The sequence below is a fragment of the Carassius gibelio genome, chromosome B16 (genome assembly GCF_023724105.1).
Source record: "Carassius gibelio isolate Cgi1373 ecotype wild population from Czech Republic chromosome B16, carGib1.2-hapl.c, whole genome shotgun sequence".
Classification (NCBI taxonomy): domain Eukaryota; kingdom Metazoa; phylum Chordata; class Actinopteri; order Cypriniformes; family Cyprinidae; genus Carassius; species Carassius gibelio.
The window spans coordinates 19,424,783-19,445,316 of NC_068411.1; the positions used below are offsets into that span (position 1 = coordinate 19,424,783).

General features: G+C 37.1%; 1 protein-coding gene across 1 annotated transcript in view; it reads right to left on the minus strand.

Moving 5' to 3' along the window:
- si:dkey-12j5.1 (uncharacterized) overlaps positions 1-20,534 on the minus strand; it is an 80,214-nt gene that overhangs the window by 13,042 nt on the left and 46,638 nt on the right. The window contains exons 9-10 of the mRNA XM_052578564.1: positions 5,888-5,941; positions 3,762-3,875 (exon numbers count right to left, since the gene is read on the minus strand). Of these exons, the coding sequence (XP_052434524.1) occupies positions 3,762-3,875; positions 5,888-5,941 (168 nt within the window). The remainder of the gene's footprint in view (positions 1-3,761; positions 3,876-5,887; positions 5,942-20,534) is intronic.

Here is a 20,534-nt window from a genome sequence, read left to right on the forward strand (position 1 = left end):
GGTAATGAAGAATAAAAAGAGACGTACAGAGGGATGAAGAGAGGAAGAAAGAGCTAATGGAGATAAATAAGTGAAAATACTGAAGAATTCAAAATATTTAAGCACTATGGAAGAAACTACTGCAAGTGATTAGATCACTAAATCACATATGGATGTAATCAGAAACACATTATGGCCAAGTATTTGACTTTGCTTTTTACATAAGATTTATTCATTGTATTTGCATTGAAAACACTGTGCAGGATATTATTCAAAATGTTTTGTGTTGCATGTTCCACAATCATGAAGGCCTGGACCAACACAAGGGAGATAGCATTTTCAATTTTGGGTGAACTAATCCTTTAAGACCATGTATATGCAGCAGTAAATCTCACCTGACCACCAGTGATTGAATCAGTGAGATGGATGTTAATTCCTGGTATAAACAGGGCCATGCAAACAAAAAAGGACTGAGCAAGAGAGCAAGAAAAAAAAAAAAAAGAGTTAGCAAGGAATAGAGGGGGTAAAGAGAGGTAGTGAGGAATGGCACGAGTGAAAGAATGAGAAAAGAGAGGTAGTGAGGTATGGAGAGGGAGGAGAGGTGGGTATTGAGGGATGGACCTGTAAAGAGTTGGACATTGAGCAGAAGGCAGAAAATCAATAGTGAATAGCGGCTAAAGCGGAATCTGAACTCTGCCTGAAGTCATAGACTGTGACGGAGGAACGAGAGGAGAGTAAGGAAGCGAGAGAAGGATGGGATGAAGGTAGAAAAAGTAATGTGAGCGCGGATATGGAAAACAAATCCACAGCAGGCAGAGTAGCCACAAGCTAATTAAAATCAGAGGAGCAGGGGAAATCAATCGATTCAGGAGAAAAATCAAGGCTGTAATCAAGAGATTAGCTCAGGAGCCATCAATTCCACAGCAAAGTGCTAATGATCACTAAAGCTGAGGCATTAAACTGAAGAATTCCAAATATATGGAAATACGTTTGAAGATTAAACCCCCAGCAGATGGGCAACAGCTAACAACGTAATGTTTCAAAGTCTCCATTTTAGATATGGGGAATATTTCTGCATGTATGCATGCATGCATTAAAGGGGTCCTTTTATGCACTTTTACAAAGTCTTGATTTTGTTTAGGGGGTGTACTAGAACAGACTCTAACCCTCTAACTCTTACATTATCACAACACCTCTCTCCCGTCCCGTCTGGCATGAACAGCTTGAAGAGTTCCTGAATCAAATGAATGCCCGCTTCTGAAATACGGAAAGTGCTGTGATTGGTTAGCTGGGGCACTCGGCTCCTGGTCGAGAAATGTCATGCCCCTTACCATAGCTGTCTGACAGCTTCAGTGTAAATACTGTCAAAATCAAATCAATCTGAATGTGATTTACACCCGGATGATTGCACTCTAATCTCATCTGCGTTGGGAAAGCTGGTGTGTCTCCGACAAAGTGATAACACTTATTGCTTTTAGTGATGTCACAAATCCCAGAAAATATGCGTTGTAGTCCGAACAAGTCATACGTGGTAATTTTTGAAAAGTGATTTCTGTTACATAAAATATATTCTTTTGAAGTGGACTTTCAGCTTTTTAACTTTGCTAATCTTTTTTTATGCTCAAACAGCAACATTACAGACTAACTAAAGTTTAAAAAGACAAAATGCCTTTAAATAATTTTGTTTTATATATTTTGACTTTCTCCTAAGATCATTTTAAGATGTTTAAACTACTTTTGTCCATTCAGTGTGAGCTAATGTTCAATTCGACATTGAACCAACATTGTATGGACCAAAAATCCAGATCCATTTTTAAAAAGACCTTTTTTGTAGCCACAGCAGAGCACAATGTGTATGTCCTACGAGATTTCAGATTTTTGGACTCTCATTATGACGGCACCCATTCACTGCAGAGAATGCACTGTTGAGCAAATTATGTGATGCTATATTTCACCAAGTTGGTTTCTGTCTGATGAAGAAACAAACTCATCTACATCTTGGATTGCCTGGGGCTGAGCATATTTCCAAGAAATTTTCAACTATTCCCATTTACAGAGAAATGGTTTGGAAAATAAGGCTCTTTATGATGCCACTGAAATATTCTCTTCTAAAAGGTCAAAACGTGTACATGATCATCAGATTTAATAAGAGTTTAGGTGATACCATTACTCAAAGTTGAAAGGTTATCACGTTTTATACCAAGCAATAAGCTGGCAACTCATTCATAACTGACAGTATATTTCACAGTGCAGAGAAATGACCTTCTAAAAGGCTAATTAATAAATAATTACTGTTTGCTTTATTATGGCCATATTAATGACATAGCTAACAAAAGCTTGGCCAATATGGGGCACTGATTAAAGAGCAGATGAATAATTGAGACGTTAGCGAACGTAATCAAATATTCACAAGTCTGAACCAAAGCCAACAGTGTGACTTTCAGGCCTTATTTACATATTTTGTGCTCATGAGCTAAATTTCACTCTCAAATCTCCTTTTAAAAAATTTATAAGGCAGCACAAACAAAGATTCTTCACAGATTTAAATAGTAGACAAACTCCAAAGACATTAGGAAGTCTTTCAAGATTTTGCAGATGCAGAGATACTCTTAAATGACTCTCAAATTAAAGACAACAGGTTCATTATTTCTTCTATAATTTTATATTTTTACTTCCAAACTTTGATTAAAACAAAAAAAAATCCCAAACCCACTATATTAAACACCAAGCCCTCTTATTATCACAGATTACAAATAAGCAGATGATTAAATGGATGACAAAGAAATAAGTGCAAGAATTAAACAAATTTAATGTACTATTAAAATAATGCATTTTATCTATTTTATCATACTTCTCTAGATGTATACCCGCAACTGTAACTTACTTTATTAGTGAGGTTAAAACAAGGACAGTGCTGGGTGCCGAGACAGGGTCAGAGTTTGTATGACGTCTCGTCTAGCTGTTTTAATTTGAAGGTTTACGTATGTCTGAGACCTTGAAATGCCTCTAGGATCGATACGAGTACTGAGATAGATTTCTCCTGCTTTGCTATTGGCTGGCCATAACTACTTATCAATAGTGCATTCTGCAATACCATTAAGCAATGAAAGTCCATGTCTTAGAGTCTCAAGAAGAGGTATATGTGAGACAACAGGTGTGGATCCATGGTCTTTCCCTAAATTTAAATGATTAAAAATGAGAAGGAAACAAAAGGCTTCAAGGTGAAGCAGAGGAAATGAAGGATGAATGACGACGGATCCATCAGAGAACGAGCAAGATGTAGAGAGAGAAAGCGATGGAAGAGCAACAGAAGAAACTACATGAAGTCACCAAAGATTTCTTCAGAGAGAACCTAAGTCCAGTAACAGGGAAAAGCCCGAGGAAGAGATGGAAATGGGGAGGAGGAAGACAAAGAAGAAAGGACAGGGCTTGGTAAAAAAATAAAAATAAAAATTGGTATTGTGATACCTCAACCTGAAAGCTATTCCCACTCTCGTTTTCTTTCAAACTTTGCCTTTCATTTTCCATTTCTATAGCACTCGGACACCAGCAGAGTTTGAGAAATTTCACAGTAGACGAAGAGCTGTAGGCATGCTGACAGAGCCATGACAGATGGAAAAAATGAGAAGGGACCAAGGGAGGAGTGGAGAAATCAGCCAGGTAGAAAATGTGTGTGTGTGTGCACTGTATGTGAGGGAGAATGAAAACTACGCCAAGATGAAATCAGATGGCCTCATAATTTCCAAAAGAACCGTGTGTGTATGTGTGTGTGGGAGCTGTACCTTTTTGGCCTTGCTAAGGTACGTCCAAGCTGATTTTCTGAAGTTCACATCGTTGTTTGTCAAATCTGGTTTGTCCAGCTGCAAATAAAACAGCCATCCCAACAGATACCACACCTGAAACCGGAAGAAGAGAAAATACACAAACAAGTATATGAAATAAAAAAATTGATATATAATTAAAAAAATGGCTTTTGTATAAATACATGCATGTGTGTACGTGTTTAAACATTGTACAAAAATGCAGATTATTTTGCTAAAAAAATTCTAAAAATTATTGACAGTTTTATTCAACCAAATTGTTTTTGGGGTAAGCTGCGTCTGTGGTTTAACTAAAACTAAAGTTTTGTTTTCAAAATAATGCAGGTAATACTATTACAAATATTATTACCATTATAAAATTTTGACTATTTTTGCATTTTTGATTATTAAAACCTTTTCCTGGCTGGTTTATTAAAATGTGAATAATGTGCAACAAACAGACTTTGTGAAATGGGTTACACATTCTTATACCAATTTATTTATTTATTTTCTAATCATACTTTCATTTGAAATGCAAATCATCTCCATATTCCCCATTGATTCCAAATGTGCAGTGTTGGCACACCTTAGCCCACTCTCACATGACATAAAAGTAGTAGGCAGAGACAGTCAGCCAGCCAGCCTCTTGTAATTAACAAAACAAACCTAAAGCACTTCCTGTGCACTCCGTCAGCGCTATAAATATTTGATTTCGGGCAGGATTAAAATAACCTTATTTTGCAGCAAACAGAGAGGGAGAAACAAACAATCGGGCAGCTTTGTTTGTATCCTGAAAAATGAGAAGTCAGACGCAAATGGGCTGTGGGGAAGGGTGTGTGTGTGCATGTTTTTGTTGTGCTGTGTTGAAGTGCTCTTCACTTTATCACCTACTGTTACACTCTATACCCTCCTCTGATGTCTCAATAACACACCACAGAGAGTTCAAACATCTCTCACTCCCACTCTCTGTGTCTCTTTCTCTTTCACACTCTGATTCTCCTGAGCCGAATGCTCAGAACACTCTGTAAGCGCTCTCAATCTGTCAGACATTCATTAGAGAGAGAGAGAGAGAGAGAGAGAGAGAGAGAAAGAGAGAGAGAGAGAGAGAGAGAGAGAGAGAGAAAGAGAGAGAGAGAAAGAGAGAGAGAGAGAGAGAGAAAGAGAGAGAGAGAGAGAGAGAGAGAGAAAGAGAGAGAGAGAGAGAGAGAGTGGGACTAGTGCTTAGACTAAGGATGGGAATCAAAGGACTTTTTAAAATAGCTAAAAGGACTGGTGCTAAAAAAAATCTAAATGAAATGAAATCAAATATTTTAAAGTCACAAGTTTCATATTCATTTTTAAATCACATATTGGCTTCACTTTTGCTCATTGATTATGCATCAACACTCAGGAGGTTGTTTGTACTGTACAAGTTATTTTTAAACAAGTCTGAAGAAGAGATCAGAATGACTTCTAGCTTAATGGTGCTTTTTGTGCTTTTGATGGTTTTGCAAACCATCATTTATGTAACATTAGGGTGTTGGAAAACTATCAAACCAACTGTTTTGCAAACCAAAATTCCAATATAAAAATAGTAGTGTTTTTTTTTTTTTTTTTATAAAAAAAAAATGCCAGTTGTTTTCTTTGAGAGGTAGGGTTAGGGTAAATGGGTCAGAAAATACAGTTTCTACTATTACGTATATGTTGAGTCCCCGTAAACCCCATCAACAAGTGTGTGTGTGTGTGTGTATGCTGGTCTGTCAAAATGCAATGTTCCAGTATCTCAGTTTCAGCACTGGGTAATTTCCATGGCTAATAATGTAAAGTGAAGACCAAAGCACTTTCACACAAATAAACTACTGTTTCAGCAGGATACAGCGCTATATATTATTAATCCAGCTGTCTGAGACAGTGAGCAATGCATCAAATGCAGGTGTCAAACATCCTACCACGCATAACTGGTAAATAGGCCTGATACTACAACAACCAGAAACAAAAACCTTATAAGTTATAAGAAGTCATTTATTGTCCTTTATGATTTATTTAGGATTAATCAAACTCTTTACAACTGGCTAAACTTGTGAAATGAGTAAAAGTACTTCTACCATTTAAAAAAACTTAACACACACCTCCACAACCTCGTCATCCTCCTCCAGAAGATCCTCCAACACCTCTGTGGCCATCTGGAAAAAGAAAACAGCTCTTCTTTAGTGAAATATGACATGTAACTGGAAAGTGAACTGATTTTAAGTCCAAATAAACTGCTCAAGAGTTATTTTTGCATTAAAAGAAACTGCATTGTAACATTATTTCGACATCATTAAGCACACCGCCCAGCATGCATCTAGCATTTTCCATTATATTTAACAGTGATTTTTATTAAATTAGCATAAATTATACATAATGGTCACATTTTGCTATACAGCCTTAGAAACGAAATTTAAATAGATACATCTCTTTTGCTTTATGGTAATGAGAATTGAGTGCCACGGAACAAAAATTATAATGGTCCTAAAAATAGCCTTGAAGAATACAATTGCTTTATTTGGGGGGAACCTCGCAGTGGGTTTTATTGAGATTTGCCAATAATCTAAATCATAGTCAAATGTAATAACTGGATCAGTGAAGTCTGTTTATGTTTGGCTTCTGGTCAACAACACTCTTTTTGCTGATCTTTGATGAAGTGTTAATTGCGCTCTGCTAGCCGGTTCTCAAGGGAGTGAAAAGTGCTTATAATTTAATGATTTTTTTTACTGCTTTATCACCTCAGTTCTTATGTTAATTTGTTAAAACACCATCTTTATCTCTCCTTTGAGAGCCTGAGATCTTCATTTCCCTGATCGGTGTTATTGATCTATCCGCTGTCAGCTTAACCCATTCACCCAGAGTGTGTTTTAATTAAGCGTCATCAATACAGCAGATCAAGAGCTGATAGACAAGGTCAGTTAAAGACAAATATTGGGCCATTAAGACACATCATCTCAAAGTCCTTGAGCTTAAAATCAAATACAGATGAGAGCTTTAATAAACTGCACACACTTATGAATCATGACAATCGTACGATGTGACCCAAGCTAACACTCAACTCTGTACTGTACATTGATTTTCTAGTTCACGAAAGCAATTGCAGATTTTTCCTCCACAAAAACATTCAGATCTGCTACAGAGTGCGATTTTTAGACTTCCCAACTTTTAAAACGCACTAAAGCTCCTTGTAAGTTTCTCCTAATCGATATACTGAGACAGCCACTCTTGTTATTCCCTCAGGAGGGTCACGGCTTTGGCCGGGGGCCACGGTGACCCCTAAAGCCTCTTTGAACTCAGATGTCAGCCACTCTCAGCATCCCGCTCTGCCCTCGTCCCGTCACACACACGCCATCCATTTCAACCAGGGCCACAGAGTCAAGATCAAGCTCTCGTGTATGTACGCGCTGAAAGGGAGGGGGGGAAAGAGAGAAAGAGAAAGTAAAGCAGGAGAAAAGTGAGGACGGATAGAGCACATCGCTCGATGGATACGTAATTTAAGGGACTGACCAACCAATTTACGATCCTGCAAGGCCATAAAATTCAGCCTGGACTTAATAATAGCACATTTAATGTGACACCCCTGACAATTCCAATCTAGCACAACCACACTCACCCGCCTATCTGTATCTGCTTTTGTGTGTGCGTACGAGCGACTGTGCATGGCAGAAAGACTGACTGCGTGCAGGAGAATTTATACTCCCAGCCAGGCTGTGTGGACGCAGAATACACACATACTTTCGCACCCGAATTTTATAGTCGCACTGTTTATCAAAGGCAACATGGCTGCCACTGGGAGCTAAAAACTTCACTTATATTTAGCCTTTTGGAATGAGGAGGAGCTGAGATAATTACTTTAGGGATTGATGCTCATGTTCGCTCTCTCTCCTTAGCCGCATATCACTCCTTGATGCCGGCTCGAAGCTCTCCGCATCAGATAAAAAGGACGGATAAAGTCAAACGCTCGGCCCGGAGGAAAACTGCTACGGGGTACGCGGGATTCTCCATTTAAGAAGTTCAAATTGAATGCATAAATCTGCTTGAACGCTTTTTAGATACATACACGATTACGGACGGCTGACAGCAGCTGGCGGACCATGAGTTGGTAACGCGCCCGAGCCCCTGTGGAGGTGTACAGCCGCTGGCAGTGTCTATCTGATGAAGATGCTCAAGAGAGGTTTAAAAGAAAATGAATGTCGGAAGCAACAGTGGAAAAATAATACCTTTTGATTACATCTACATAATGTGCAAAGCTTTAAAGGGACTCGGAGAAAGAGTTTTGTTTGCATACAGTGAAAGTGAATGGAGACTTAGTATTGTCAAGCTTTAAAAGTGGCAAGAAAGACTATAAAAGTGGTTCATATGACTCCTGAGGTATATTCTAAATATAAATTCCAAGTATTTGCAATGTTAAAGTGGCTGACAGCAATAAATATTTTGATTAGGAATAAAACTGACTCTTTTTTTAACTGCAGAGCTGTAGCCGAATAATTAGGTCTACTATGATTCTGTATTTTAATGACGGTCATTACGGTGGTACATGGAGAGCCAAATATTTTCTGAGGTGGTACTTTGTAAATAAAGTTTGAGAACCACTTGACTAATGCATGATGTACATCTAGTGCTTTTTATATTTGAAGTTGATCGCCTGTGGTCACCATTCACACAGCACTTTATGTCAAACATTTCGGTTTTGATCTATTGAATAAAGTACGTCATATGGGTTGAGAACGACATGGGAGCAAGACTTTTTTCATTCATCCTTTCACAGAGAATTATCCTAAATTCTAATAAATACCTTTTCATCAGAACTCATCTTTTGTTGGCCTGAATATGAAAAGCAGTGAAAGGGAAATGTTGAATAACCCTATTGTATTTTTGGGGCTGTAATTGTCAGGTCAAATAAAAGGCGTTGTCTGAGTGAGTCTGGAATCAGAGGAATGCAGCCATTAATATTAATATGTTCACACTCTGGAGGAGGCCTGTTCATTTTCTTTCAACCCCTGCTTATGCCTCCCTTTTTCTATTTGCCTGTCTCTCTTTGTGTGCTAAATTGCACATCCATTTGTGTTTAGCCACACTAGATGTGCTAATACTTTACCATATTTATTCATTTTACACACACTTTGCACACATACTGCATATACATTGCATATGGATGCTCAAGTCATTCATAGTATAAGCTATATTTACTTTAAGTATAAATTGGCTTGCACACACACTGCTATTTTAAATTAAGACATACATGAAAAACTTCAGGTTTATAGAGTTACTTGTGATGATATTCAAACATTACCAAGACTTAGTCATAAACCACAAATCTGTTAAATTAAGTTTTGGCAAACTTTCCCCCTCGAGATTCAGTATGAAGCATACCAGGATGCACCATGAAGTTTTGCAATTCTAGAAAGAATATTTAATAATCCATCACTCTCAAAGAGAAATGGTGTAACAAAATGAAAGTATCCCAGCTGTGTAAAAGATTCAATTGTGGGTATGGCAATGTTTCTGAAAGATACATTTGAAGGCAATTATTTTTTGAATAAAATCTTTTGAACCCATTCACAAGAAAATTCTCCCTCAAATTAATTCAGTGACCTTTCCTGTTTGCCAAAAGTGAGTTTTGAGTCTTGTTCAGTGCCGTTTGGTTAGCAAGTTCCTTTAAATGAAATCCAGTGCTGACCTAATCTTGTTTTGAGTCAGACCAAGTTTAAGCACTCTAAGCATTTTTTGCCCACAGACGAAGCAGATATTTGACATTTTCCTCCAATTTAACCTGCTGAAATGCTAACAAGCTCTAGCAAAATACAACAATTACCTCAATAAATTAATGAATTTTTTGCTAAGTTTTTGTAAGTTCAAGTATTAATTAAAACACTAATTTAATCCCATTGTTTTAAAATGTGTAAAAACACTGTGACCAATAGACTGCTTTGCAAATACAGGAATAATAGGCTATCTGAAATTTAAATTTGGTTATTATTTACCATAATTTCATAGACTACCATGGAAAATGAATGTTTTGAGAGGCCAAATGAATAAATTCTTCATATTCTTATTTATATTCTTTATTCATATCCTGTCAATTATTGTATAATCTGCCTGTAAACCCAGCCTACAACAGCGTGCACACACACAACAAACACTCAAATTATGAATTTCAAAATACACTAAATACAATATGCTTTTAAGCAATTTTGTTTTCAAGTGTCCTCATAAACCATGTTTATGTTGTAGTACTCATGTTATTATGCACATTTGTGTCCTCATAAACCATATAGACCTATACCCGAATATATACACAAACACTGCTTAGTTGCTTTAAAAGTCCATCAGATAGTCTCTTTCAGTCTAAATTGGTTTATAGTCAGAAACTACAACGAGGAAATTATGCCACAAATCAAAAGTTTCAAAAGTTTCAACTTAAAATAATTAGTTTCAAAAGATTCAAACAAATGACTACCAATTACTAATCTTTTCTAAATGTATTCTAGGCTGTTCTGAATTCCAGTGGCATGCAACACTTTAGGGTTGGCACTCACAGAAAAACAGATCTGAGAAAGCTTATTTACACAAAAATGAAGAGTGTTGGGATTAAATTATGTGTAATTAAGAGTTTAATGATGTAACAGGCTGCTAAGTGTTGAAAGTTGGCAGTATTGATTCAGATTTTTGAAGCCTTTACAGTAACCTCGATATTGATCTGATTGAGGTAAACAGCTTCTGTAGAGAAGCAATGATTTACACATGGGAATAAAGGCTTAATTAGGCTGCAAAATACGAGTATTACAAATTCTCAGTAACTGATACAAAAAAACCACGAGTCATACTCTTCAAAGGGACATACATGAGCTCCTAAAAGGTTAACCGTTGGCCCACACAGCCCCTCATTATGACATCATTAGCCAGAGAAGCCGCAGCTCTGCTAAATGACCTTTAGAACAATGCCGGCCCATCAGTCTGTTTCAGAGCTGCAGAGACGGCCTGTCAGGAGAAACAGCAACAGGCTACAGGCCGCATTGTGCTCATCGTCTCGGAGAGTGTTTTAAACGAGCTCTGGATATGATGACACACTTCGTAAGAAGGAGCGCTCTGACAGATCGCCTTGTGTTGAGAGCTCACAGAGGGAGGAGCGGTGCTTTTTCTTGTCTTCTAACAGAGGTGAAATTGCTTTTTACTACACGTTTAAGAAAGTTGAAGGTGAGATTGGGTATTTTCACTCGGTCTCACACATACACGATTGTTCTTGGTGTACGTCAGTGCAGCAGCAGCGCTATTGATTTTCAAGAAGTGATTGCGAGTGGTGAAGGTCAGGGTACAGACGTTAAATCAGACGGGGCAAGAAAAGAAGCCCAAGAATCGCTCTACACACACAGGTGTAATCACACATAATCCTTATGGAATCCTATTTCTACATTCTACATATCTGACTTTGCCTTTGGGGACGATACTTAATTAAAGAAAGAACGGAGACGGCAGATATAGGTGTTTGTGAAGCAATTTCCTGCAGATGCCACACAACTGAACTGGTACAACAGCTCCAGATTCCGAAGAAAAAGAACAAATCTGCTCTATTTTTCAAAACTTCAACACCACAACAAGTTGACTCACTCCATGCAGTCCATCTCTCTGAAGTCACACTGTACAAGGTCCCAAACAAATCGATACAAGGATTAGTATGTTAGACTGACCCAGAGCTCTCTCTGTCTGTTGACTTATCAATAATGTAGGAAGGCCTCTCTCAAAATGGTTTGAGTCTCTGTATCCGTATTTAAGTTGATTTCTAATAATGCTGGGTCACATTCAACTTTAAAAAGCAGTACAGAACATCATCTGAAGTTAGAATTCTGAATTGGAAAAGTGCTTTTAAGATCTACAACCTTGATTTTGTAGAGCACGGAGGAACTGAGGTAAATATTCAGTTCATGAATTTAATTTGCCTAAATGGTTAAAACAAGTAAAAAGAGCAAGGTGAAAAACATTTTGGAATAAAATGTGCAGTAATTTTGGAAAATATGTTTGCTCAATTTTTGATAAAATGAAATAATGTAAGACATTTTTTTTTTTAATCTGTTGCTATTTTTACAGTAGGGATGTTAATTTCGGTTATTTTTCCTAACAGACAACTGACATAGGTTAACCAATTATTAATCCTGTAACAAACAAGATTACTTTAAATTAGAGTTGAATTATAACTCAAATTCAGTATCTCATAAAATGAGAATATTAAGACCAATACAAAGAAAGGATATTTAGAAATCTTGGCCAACTCAAAAGCATAAACATGAAAAGTATGAGCATGTACATCAGTCAATACTTAGTTGGGGCTCCTTTTGCCTGAATTACTGCAGCAATGCGGTGTGGCATGGAGCTGATCAGTCTGTGGCACTGCTCAGGTGTTATGAGAGCCCAGGTTGCTCTGATAGTGGCCTTCAGCTCTTCTGCATTGTTGGGTCTGACACATCGCATCTTCCTCTTCACAATACCCCATAGATTTTCTATGGTGTTAAGGTCAGGTGAGTTTGCTGGCCAATTAAGGACAGGGATACCATGGTCGTTAAACCAGGTACTGGTAGCTTTGGCACTTTGCAGGTGCCAAGTCCTGTTGGAAAATGAAATCTGCATCTCCGTAAAAGGTCAGCAGCAGGAAGCATGAAGTGCTCTAAAACTTCCTGGTATATGGGTGCGTTGACCTTGGACCTCAGAAAACACAGTGGACCAACACCATCACTGACTGTGGAAATTTTACACTGGACCTCAAACAACGTGGATTAAGTTCCTCTCCTCTCTTCCTTCAGACTCTGGGACCCTGATTATAAAAGGAAATGCTAAATTTACTTTCATCAGAGAACATAACTTTGGACCACTCAGCAACAGTCCAGTCCTTTTTAGTCTTAAGCCCAGGCGAGACACTTCTGACACTGTCTGTTGTTCAAGAGTGGATTGACACAAGGAATGTGACAGCTGAAACTCATATCTTGCATACGTCTGTGCGCAGTGGTTCTTGAAGCACTGACTCCAGCTGCAGTCCACTTATAGGTTATTCCTATTGCTTGTACACATTTTTCTACCACATCTTTTCCTTCCCTTTGCCTCTTTATTAATGACACAGAGCTCTGTGAACAGCCAGGCTCTTTTGCAATGACCTTTTGTGTCTTGCCCTTCTTGTGCAAGGTGTCAATGGTCATCTTTTGGACAACTGTCAAGTCAGCAGTCCTCCCCATGATTGTGTACGCAGAACTAGACTGAGAGACCATTTAAAGGCCTTTGCAGGTGTTTTGAGTTAATTAGCTGATTAGAGTGTGGCACCAGGTGTCTTCCATATTGAACCTTTTCACAATATTCACATTTTCTGAGATATTTCCTTAGTTGTCAGTTATAATTATCAAAATTAAAAGAAATAAACATTTGAAATATATCAGTGGGTGTGTAATGAATTAATATAATGTACAAATTTCACTTTTGAATGGAATTAGTGAAATAAATCAACTTTTTGATGATATTCTAATTATATGACCAGCACATGTATGTGAACCAATCATCACTTCCTCTTTACTAGTTATTGAATTAAATAAACGAATGAATATCAGTAGGTATTTTGTTTCAATAATGTATTCTCTTGTCTGATTTGTTTGTTGGACAAAATGGCAGAATCTGCGTTATGATTGGTCAGATAGCCTGTTAATCAAACTCCAGAGACAACTGGTAATTATGCCACAAGAATTCTTAACAGTCATTATTTTTTTATTTTTTTTTAAATGTACTTTTTTCATTATTATTATTTACTAACATTTTTTTTTAGCTTTAAAAAAAAAACACTCCCACCCCGATCCCCCAAAAAAGCCAGACAAATTTCTAAATGAGTATTATAAAACAGCATAATAATCTACTCAGTTCTACTAATATTAAGAGACTTTGATTCTGATTTTTTTTGAAGGATTAAAACGGATACCATCTCTGCAAGCCATTTCTGAAAACATGGGGAGCAGTGGCTTTCCAATCCATCAATATAATTCTCTTGGCCACATCCATGCGCAACATTAATGCCAACTGCAAATCATGGCAGTGGCTAGTTCCATTTCAGGAGGAAGAGTCTGATCATATGCCACTGAATACCAAGAGAAAATATCTTCCAAGTATCTCTGGAGTTTCAGGCGAGTCCAAAAAGCATGAGATAAAGTTCCCTCTGCAACTTGACATCAATCACACATAGGAGACACAGCTGGGTAAATCTTGTGGAGTCTGGTTTTAGAATAATGCAGTCTGTGTACAATTTTAAACTGAATTAACTGAAGTCTTGCATTGATGGAACAGCCATGTATTCTCTTCAAGATTTCATACCAGATAATCAAAAGATGTAATAACCTGTGTAAAGAACAGGGAAACAAATTATAAAACCATATGCCAAGAGTCTGGGGCTTGTCGCACTAGATTATAGAAACAATGCTCTTCCTGCTAAATCCTATAGTTAGAAAAAGTCTGCAGAACATAATGCTGAATCTGAAAGTAATAAAAGAAACAAGAAGGAGAAAGATGATATTTACTAAGATGATGATTGTCTTAGGACAACTTTGATTAACTTTTTTCATCCACATGTTGACTACTGTGTGTGTGTGTGTGTGTGTGTGTGTATGTATGTATGTGTATATATATGTGTATATATATACACAATCACACATACACTGGTTTTCTTTTTCTTTTATTATTAACCGTTATAAGAACCGTCAAACACTTAGAAAGGTAAAATTGCATTGGCATTTATTTCTTTGTTATCTACTGAGCATCAGAGTCTAGTATATGTAGTATTATCCCACACTTGGAGTTGCAGTGGCATGCAGCATAACAGAGGGGGTTCTCAACATGTATCAGGTCATAAAAGATGTGTTCCTGTAGCTCAACTGGTAGAGCATTGCGATAGCAAGCGCAAGGTTGGGGGTACGAATCCTAGGGAACACATGATAGTAGGAAATTGATAGCCTGAATGCAATGTAAGTCGCTTTGGATAAAAGCGTCCGCTAAATGCATACATTTTACATTTAATTTAATTTATTTAAATTTCATTTAATAAAAGAACGATCACCAGGTGCCGACGTAATAGCATAGCAAAGCAGCCACTGTGAGCACTTGTTGAAAACAGACACACACACATCAAAAGCTACGGACAGGTTGACAGGTACCAGATGTGGCAGCAGGTCATTGAAGCCAGACATTACTAAACTCTCATTAGTGCTGAGAACACTCTCATTCATTCCCTCACTAACACACACACACTCTTTTTCCCATTCTACGAGGTCAGCAGGTGTCTCGGGCTCTGTAGGGCCTGTCTGAACATAATTAAGATCTGCTCGTTAAGATGTTGCTCAGCCCGGTAACGCTGTTGGCATAGCGACTGCCCGCTGAGAAGCTGTGCTGATCGAAAACCTCTTAGTGATCTCATCTCAGCATGATGTTGGTGACTGAAGATAAGTGAGTGATGTCATCATTGTGCCCCCCAACAGAGTTCCCACAGTTAAATGCCTTTGTGTGTTGCTCCATTTGCAAATCTGAGGTGAGGGGGTTTGAAGGACAAGTGTGCTAAATGATACTATATGTTTGGCAGCATGATGAACTTTCGCTACAACTCACACTCCATCAATGTGATCTCAATGAATTATATTTATGGTAAGTTTATGGTAATGCTTCTTTTTGGGATTTTTCTAATTTTTTCATTGCACTTTTCATAGCAAATGATAGTCAGCATATTAACAGGACAATTTAGGGGAAAGTTGAGGAATTTTTCTTCTAAATTTCCATCCATTATGAGATTAGGAATTAGAAACAATTATTCAAAATAAAATGCATAGCAAAAACATAATCATAAAAACAGTTAATAATAAAAGAAAAAAAGAGCATGGGACAACGTCTACATGGACAACAATACTCCAATATTAACATGATTAAGACCATACTCCGAAACTGAATTCAGACAAGAGGAGTATTCCTATTTTAAGGTGCAGTATAGTATTTAAACACCTTAATCACACTACTACCGTTGTGTAATACTGCACAGGAAGCTTTCATAAAAAAAAAAAAAAACAAGGAAAAAAAAACACCACTGTACCATAACAAAGACTATTTGTATGGTGATATGTGAAATTCTAGAGGGAACGTCAGATGTCGCTGCATGGGGACTTAATGACATGCCATTATGGGCACATGGGGGCATTCGTGGTTGGGGAAATTGTGGTCTAATGGATCATGGTCATGGGTTCGAATCTCAAGTCCGGCAGGAATTGTCGCTGGGGGTAGTGAAAAACCAACACGCTCTCCACCTTCAATACCATGACTGAGGTAAGACACCTTGAACAAAGCACCGAACCCCCATTGGCTTCCCACTGCTCCGGGTGTTTGTTCATAGTGCGTGTGTGTTCACTGATGTGTGTGTGTGCACTTGGATTGGTTAAATGCAGAACACAAATTCTGAGTATGTTTCACACATCACTTCACATCTATGTACTACAACATGAAAAATGGGAAAATGAAAAGAATATTCTAAAAGCAACTCATGTTAACACCATAATCATATTGTCTTATTCATAATAAGGTGAATAATTACATTACTGAGGTCCATGCAAATACAAAGCCTGGCATGAAACTCTAGATGGCAGAGTCTGTTAGATCAAACTCAATATGGCATAATGACATCAGATGGCACAGCTGATTGAATCTCTCCTCTGTCGGTAGCCGATGAGCTCGCTGCTCAACATTTCAATTAGTGATGGGCAACGATTACAATTTTTTAAATCACATTATGCACAAAATTCAATCTGGAATTAAAAAGTAGTGTATTGCGCACTTTCATTTAAAAGTATTGCTATTTTAACAAAGGTTCAATAAAATTTGGTCTCCAAACACTTTAAACTAAGGTGTTTTTTTAATACCAGTATTCCTTTTACATAGTAGCAGTTAAAATATGTCTTGTAAATCTCAAGTTAAACATGTAATCAAATTAAATATAAAGCCAAAGCTATTTGCCACTGCCAGGGCATTAAACATCTTATGGAAAATATTTGATAGTTTGTAATAGAAAAACTAGTTATGCTCAGAGTCCAGATCCGCAATCATAAGGCACCTTCAGAGTAGAGACCTGCACTTTTGAGGGACCCAACGCAACATAGTGCGGCACAGGACAAAACTTTATGGGTGAGTGAGGGGTGCAAGTGGGTAGAGACTCATGAATGTGGGATGCGGGAGAATAAGGGTGTACTCACACTAGGCAATCTTAACCCTTAAATGCATGTATGTTTCATCAATCATTATTACATATTCGGGTCTTTAGGTCTTTGGGATTCTTAACAAATGTTGATACTTCACTCTCTTGCAAATTCTAATAAGGCTTGAGAACCATCCAGTCCTATTTTGTTTGGAGCACATTATGTACTTACTTTTCTTTAGGTCTACAAGATGTTTCTGAAGAAAAACATCTCTATTTCTCATAGAAGGCATTCTAATGTTTATTTTTTTCCCCCTTTTAAAACTGTTTTGCTTAATGAATGACACTTTTAGTCTCATAGCGTAACTATACAAATCAAACATATTGCATTTTAAAGCAGGTGAAGCATGATGTATGCATTTAAACCTTTAGCAAAAAGTGTTTTACAGCAACTTGGTTTTGAGCAAGAGATTGTTAATATTAACAAATCATTAACCTCACTGTTAAGTGCGCACGGCTGTATGACAAATAAGACTGCAGCAATGTAAACATCATGATTTGGGAGAATGGTGTGGAGACGGATTCATAATAAACCGGGAAAGCCCAGTAAATGTAACATTTTACAGATGAGACCGGGAGTGAGCAACAAACAGAATACAAAATTCTATGACAAAGTTCTGGATCCCGCAGGATGTGATTAGATTTGCTGAGGCGCCAGACTAAATTTCTGATTTGTAAGCATGAGCGGGCAGTATTCCTAAGAGCTGTCTGCAGGAGCGGACAGCCTGAGAGTTGTTTTTAATAATGCATATGTGAAACAGTTCTCGGGTCCCTGCAGTGCTAAGAAGTCTGACGGATTCCTGCAAATCAATCCTTTTGAACTGTTTGTTTCACCGAACCACATCAAAAATCTGATTCAGTGATACAAGTCATCTTTGAGTGTTAACAAGAGTCTTTTCTCCTTTTGTTAGAGCACAAGCACAGAGGGTCAGCGATGAAACAAAATAATTAAGTTGAAAGCAGGCGAACACGAATTGAAAACTCAAAAACAAACAAACTCAAAAATCGGTCCTGGAACGAGATCTGTAGTATATGATAAACTCTAAAATTGCAGCCAATCACACACACTTGTGAATGGAGAGAACATTGTGATAAACGTAATAATCCTTTTGAGAAGTGTTGAATGGCACTAATGTTGCTACTTTGATCCTCTATAAACATGCTGACAGACAATTAACCTCCTCTCAACGCTATCATCAATCAACACTGAGCAATGGCATATTTTTCCCTGTTGGCAATGCGGAGCTCACATCTGCTCGGATGTCAGGTGGTGATGACTCCGTGATAATCTCATCTTTAGGAAAGATTATGGGTTCTTCCTGAGATTTTCTGCCTCTAATTACAGAATTTTCCAAACTGAATGAGCTGGCTCTGTTTCCCTGGTGATTAAGACTTCATTGGTGGAGTGTGAATTAACTTTTCATAATTTGAGGCGAGTGCTAAATTCGATCCCAATCGAGAATGTAAACCACTATAAGATGCAATAATCACAAGGGATTGATTGCTAATGTTTTGTCAGTGCTGTGCTCAAGTCCGATCTGCTGCCATACAAAACCCCCCACCCCCTCAAAAAAAACAAAAAACAAAAAAAAAAGCCTTCTCTATTCATCTTATGCCAACTGATATGAATGTCATCAGAAGTATTTCTAATCACACCAAGCTTTTACATTTTTTTTTTACAAATTGTATACAGCACAAACCATACTTACACACACCTACATATATATATATATATATATATATATATATATATATATATATATAAAGAGAGAGAATTTCAAATAAATTGATCAGCAAGGATGAATTAAATTGTAACAGCAATGTAATATTACATAAGATGTTTTTTCTCCCATCAATAATATTACAAAAGATTTCCATTTCAAATACACAATTTATTTTGAATTTATCAGATTCTATCCTGAAAATTTGTATGACCATTTCCACAAAGATATTAAGCAATAAAACTGTTTTCAACAATAACGATGCGTGTTTCTTGAGCACAAAGCCAGCATATTAAAATTCTGCATATTAAAAAGGGTCATCTGACTGAAGAACTGAAAAATTGTGTAATAGCTGCATAAAATTCAGCTTTGCCGTCAAATTAATTTCATTTTAGGATATATATTAAAATAGCAAACCGTTTTTTTTTTTATTCTAACAATATTTCACAATATTACTTTTTTTTTTTTTAACTGTAATTTTGATCAAATAAATGCAGCATTAAAAAAAATTGAACAGTAGTGTATATAGACACTAATATTATTTATAAACAAACAAACAAACATGTTACAATCCATGTATCTCAATATGGTCCCTTGTTTATTTTCATTCCCTCTTCTTTCTGCTTCTTTATAAGTCACAGCCATGCTTCATGTAATAAATTGTGGCATAAACAATAATAATGTGTTATCATGCAGCGCACATTCTCTGGTAGTTTTAATGCTCATGAGAGTGTGAACATGTTTCCCGGCTGCCAGTAAAAGCAGGCAAGCTTTTACAAAGGACTGATAAGCTGAAGAGGGGAATATCGTTCCTTCATTTTTATGATTTAATACTTTTCTATAAGCCATCCAGCAAACCCTGCGATGGCATATGAAGCCTCTAGCTATAGCAGCACACATGATTGAAAACTCCACTATAAGCTTATGTTTGCAAGCTTGTACAGTATAAACCAGCGCTCAACAATAAGGATGCCTCAATGGCCCCGGGCCAGTATGAAAGGATTTCAGCCCAGGCCAGTTAACAAGAATTGCCATATTGTCCCAGTTGATTGAATACTAAACCACACTGGAAAATTCATTATAACGTTACTGAGAATTCTTCTAATTTAAATGTAACAAAAGAAACATTAGGGACTTATTGTACAATGATTTGTGATAGTGTTAGATGCATTTTGCTTGGAAAAGTGGGCAATTATAAACCAAACAAGTTTTTTTTTTTTCTTGTAACTTTTCTTGTAAAGAATGAATATATATTAACACTTGTAAAAGTATTGTCATTTAAGGTATTCAAAAATCTGCATTGAACTCACCTCCACTTAAATGTGCCATAATGAAAACAGATAAAAAGTAAGATTTGTTGTATTTGAAAAATCACAGAATACTGCTACATGAGATGACAACAGCTAGGAAGAATGTAAGAGCCACTTTTGACCATTTGAGAAGTTAGAGTGAGACTTTGAGAAGAGATAAGGCAGAAAGAAATCAGAAGTCAAGTCCATAAAAATGAACATCCCAACCACTCAACCTAAACTGATTGGTGACTGCTTTTTAAAATGTTAGCTATTTGAATGATTAGAATCATTCAGACAACCAATCAAGTCTCAACCCTAATTTAAAGTCATATAAAAAAGACGAAAAAATAGACTTAAATGTGCAAAGGAACAAAGATACAACGGGAGGATAAGATTGTTTTCTAGGAAGAGGGTATTAGGAAAGAAGACTTCTGCTGCAGCTGAAGCAGTAAAAGCTGTCTCCACAGTGACACGCAGAGAAGATCTG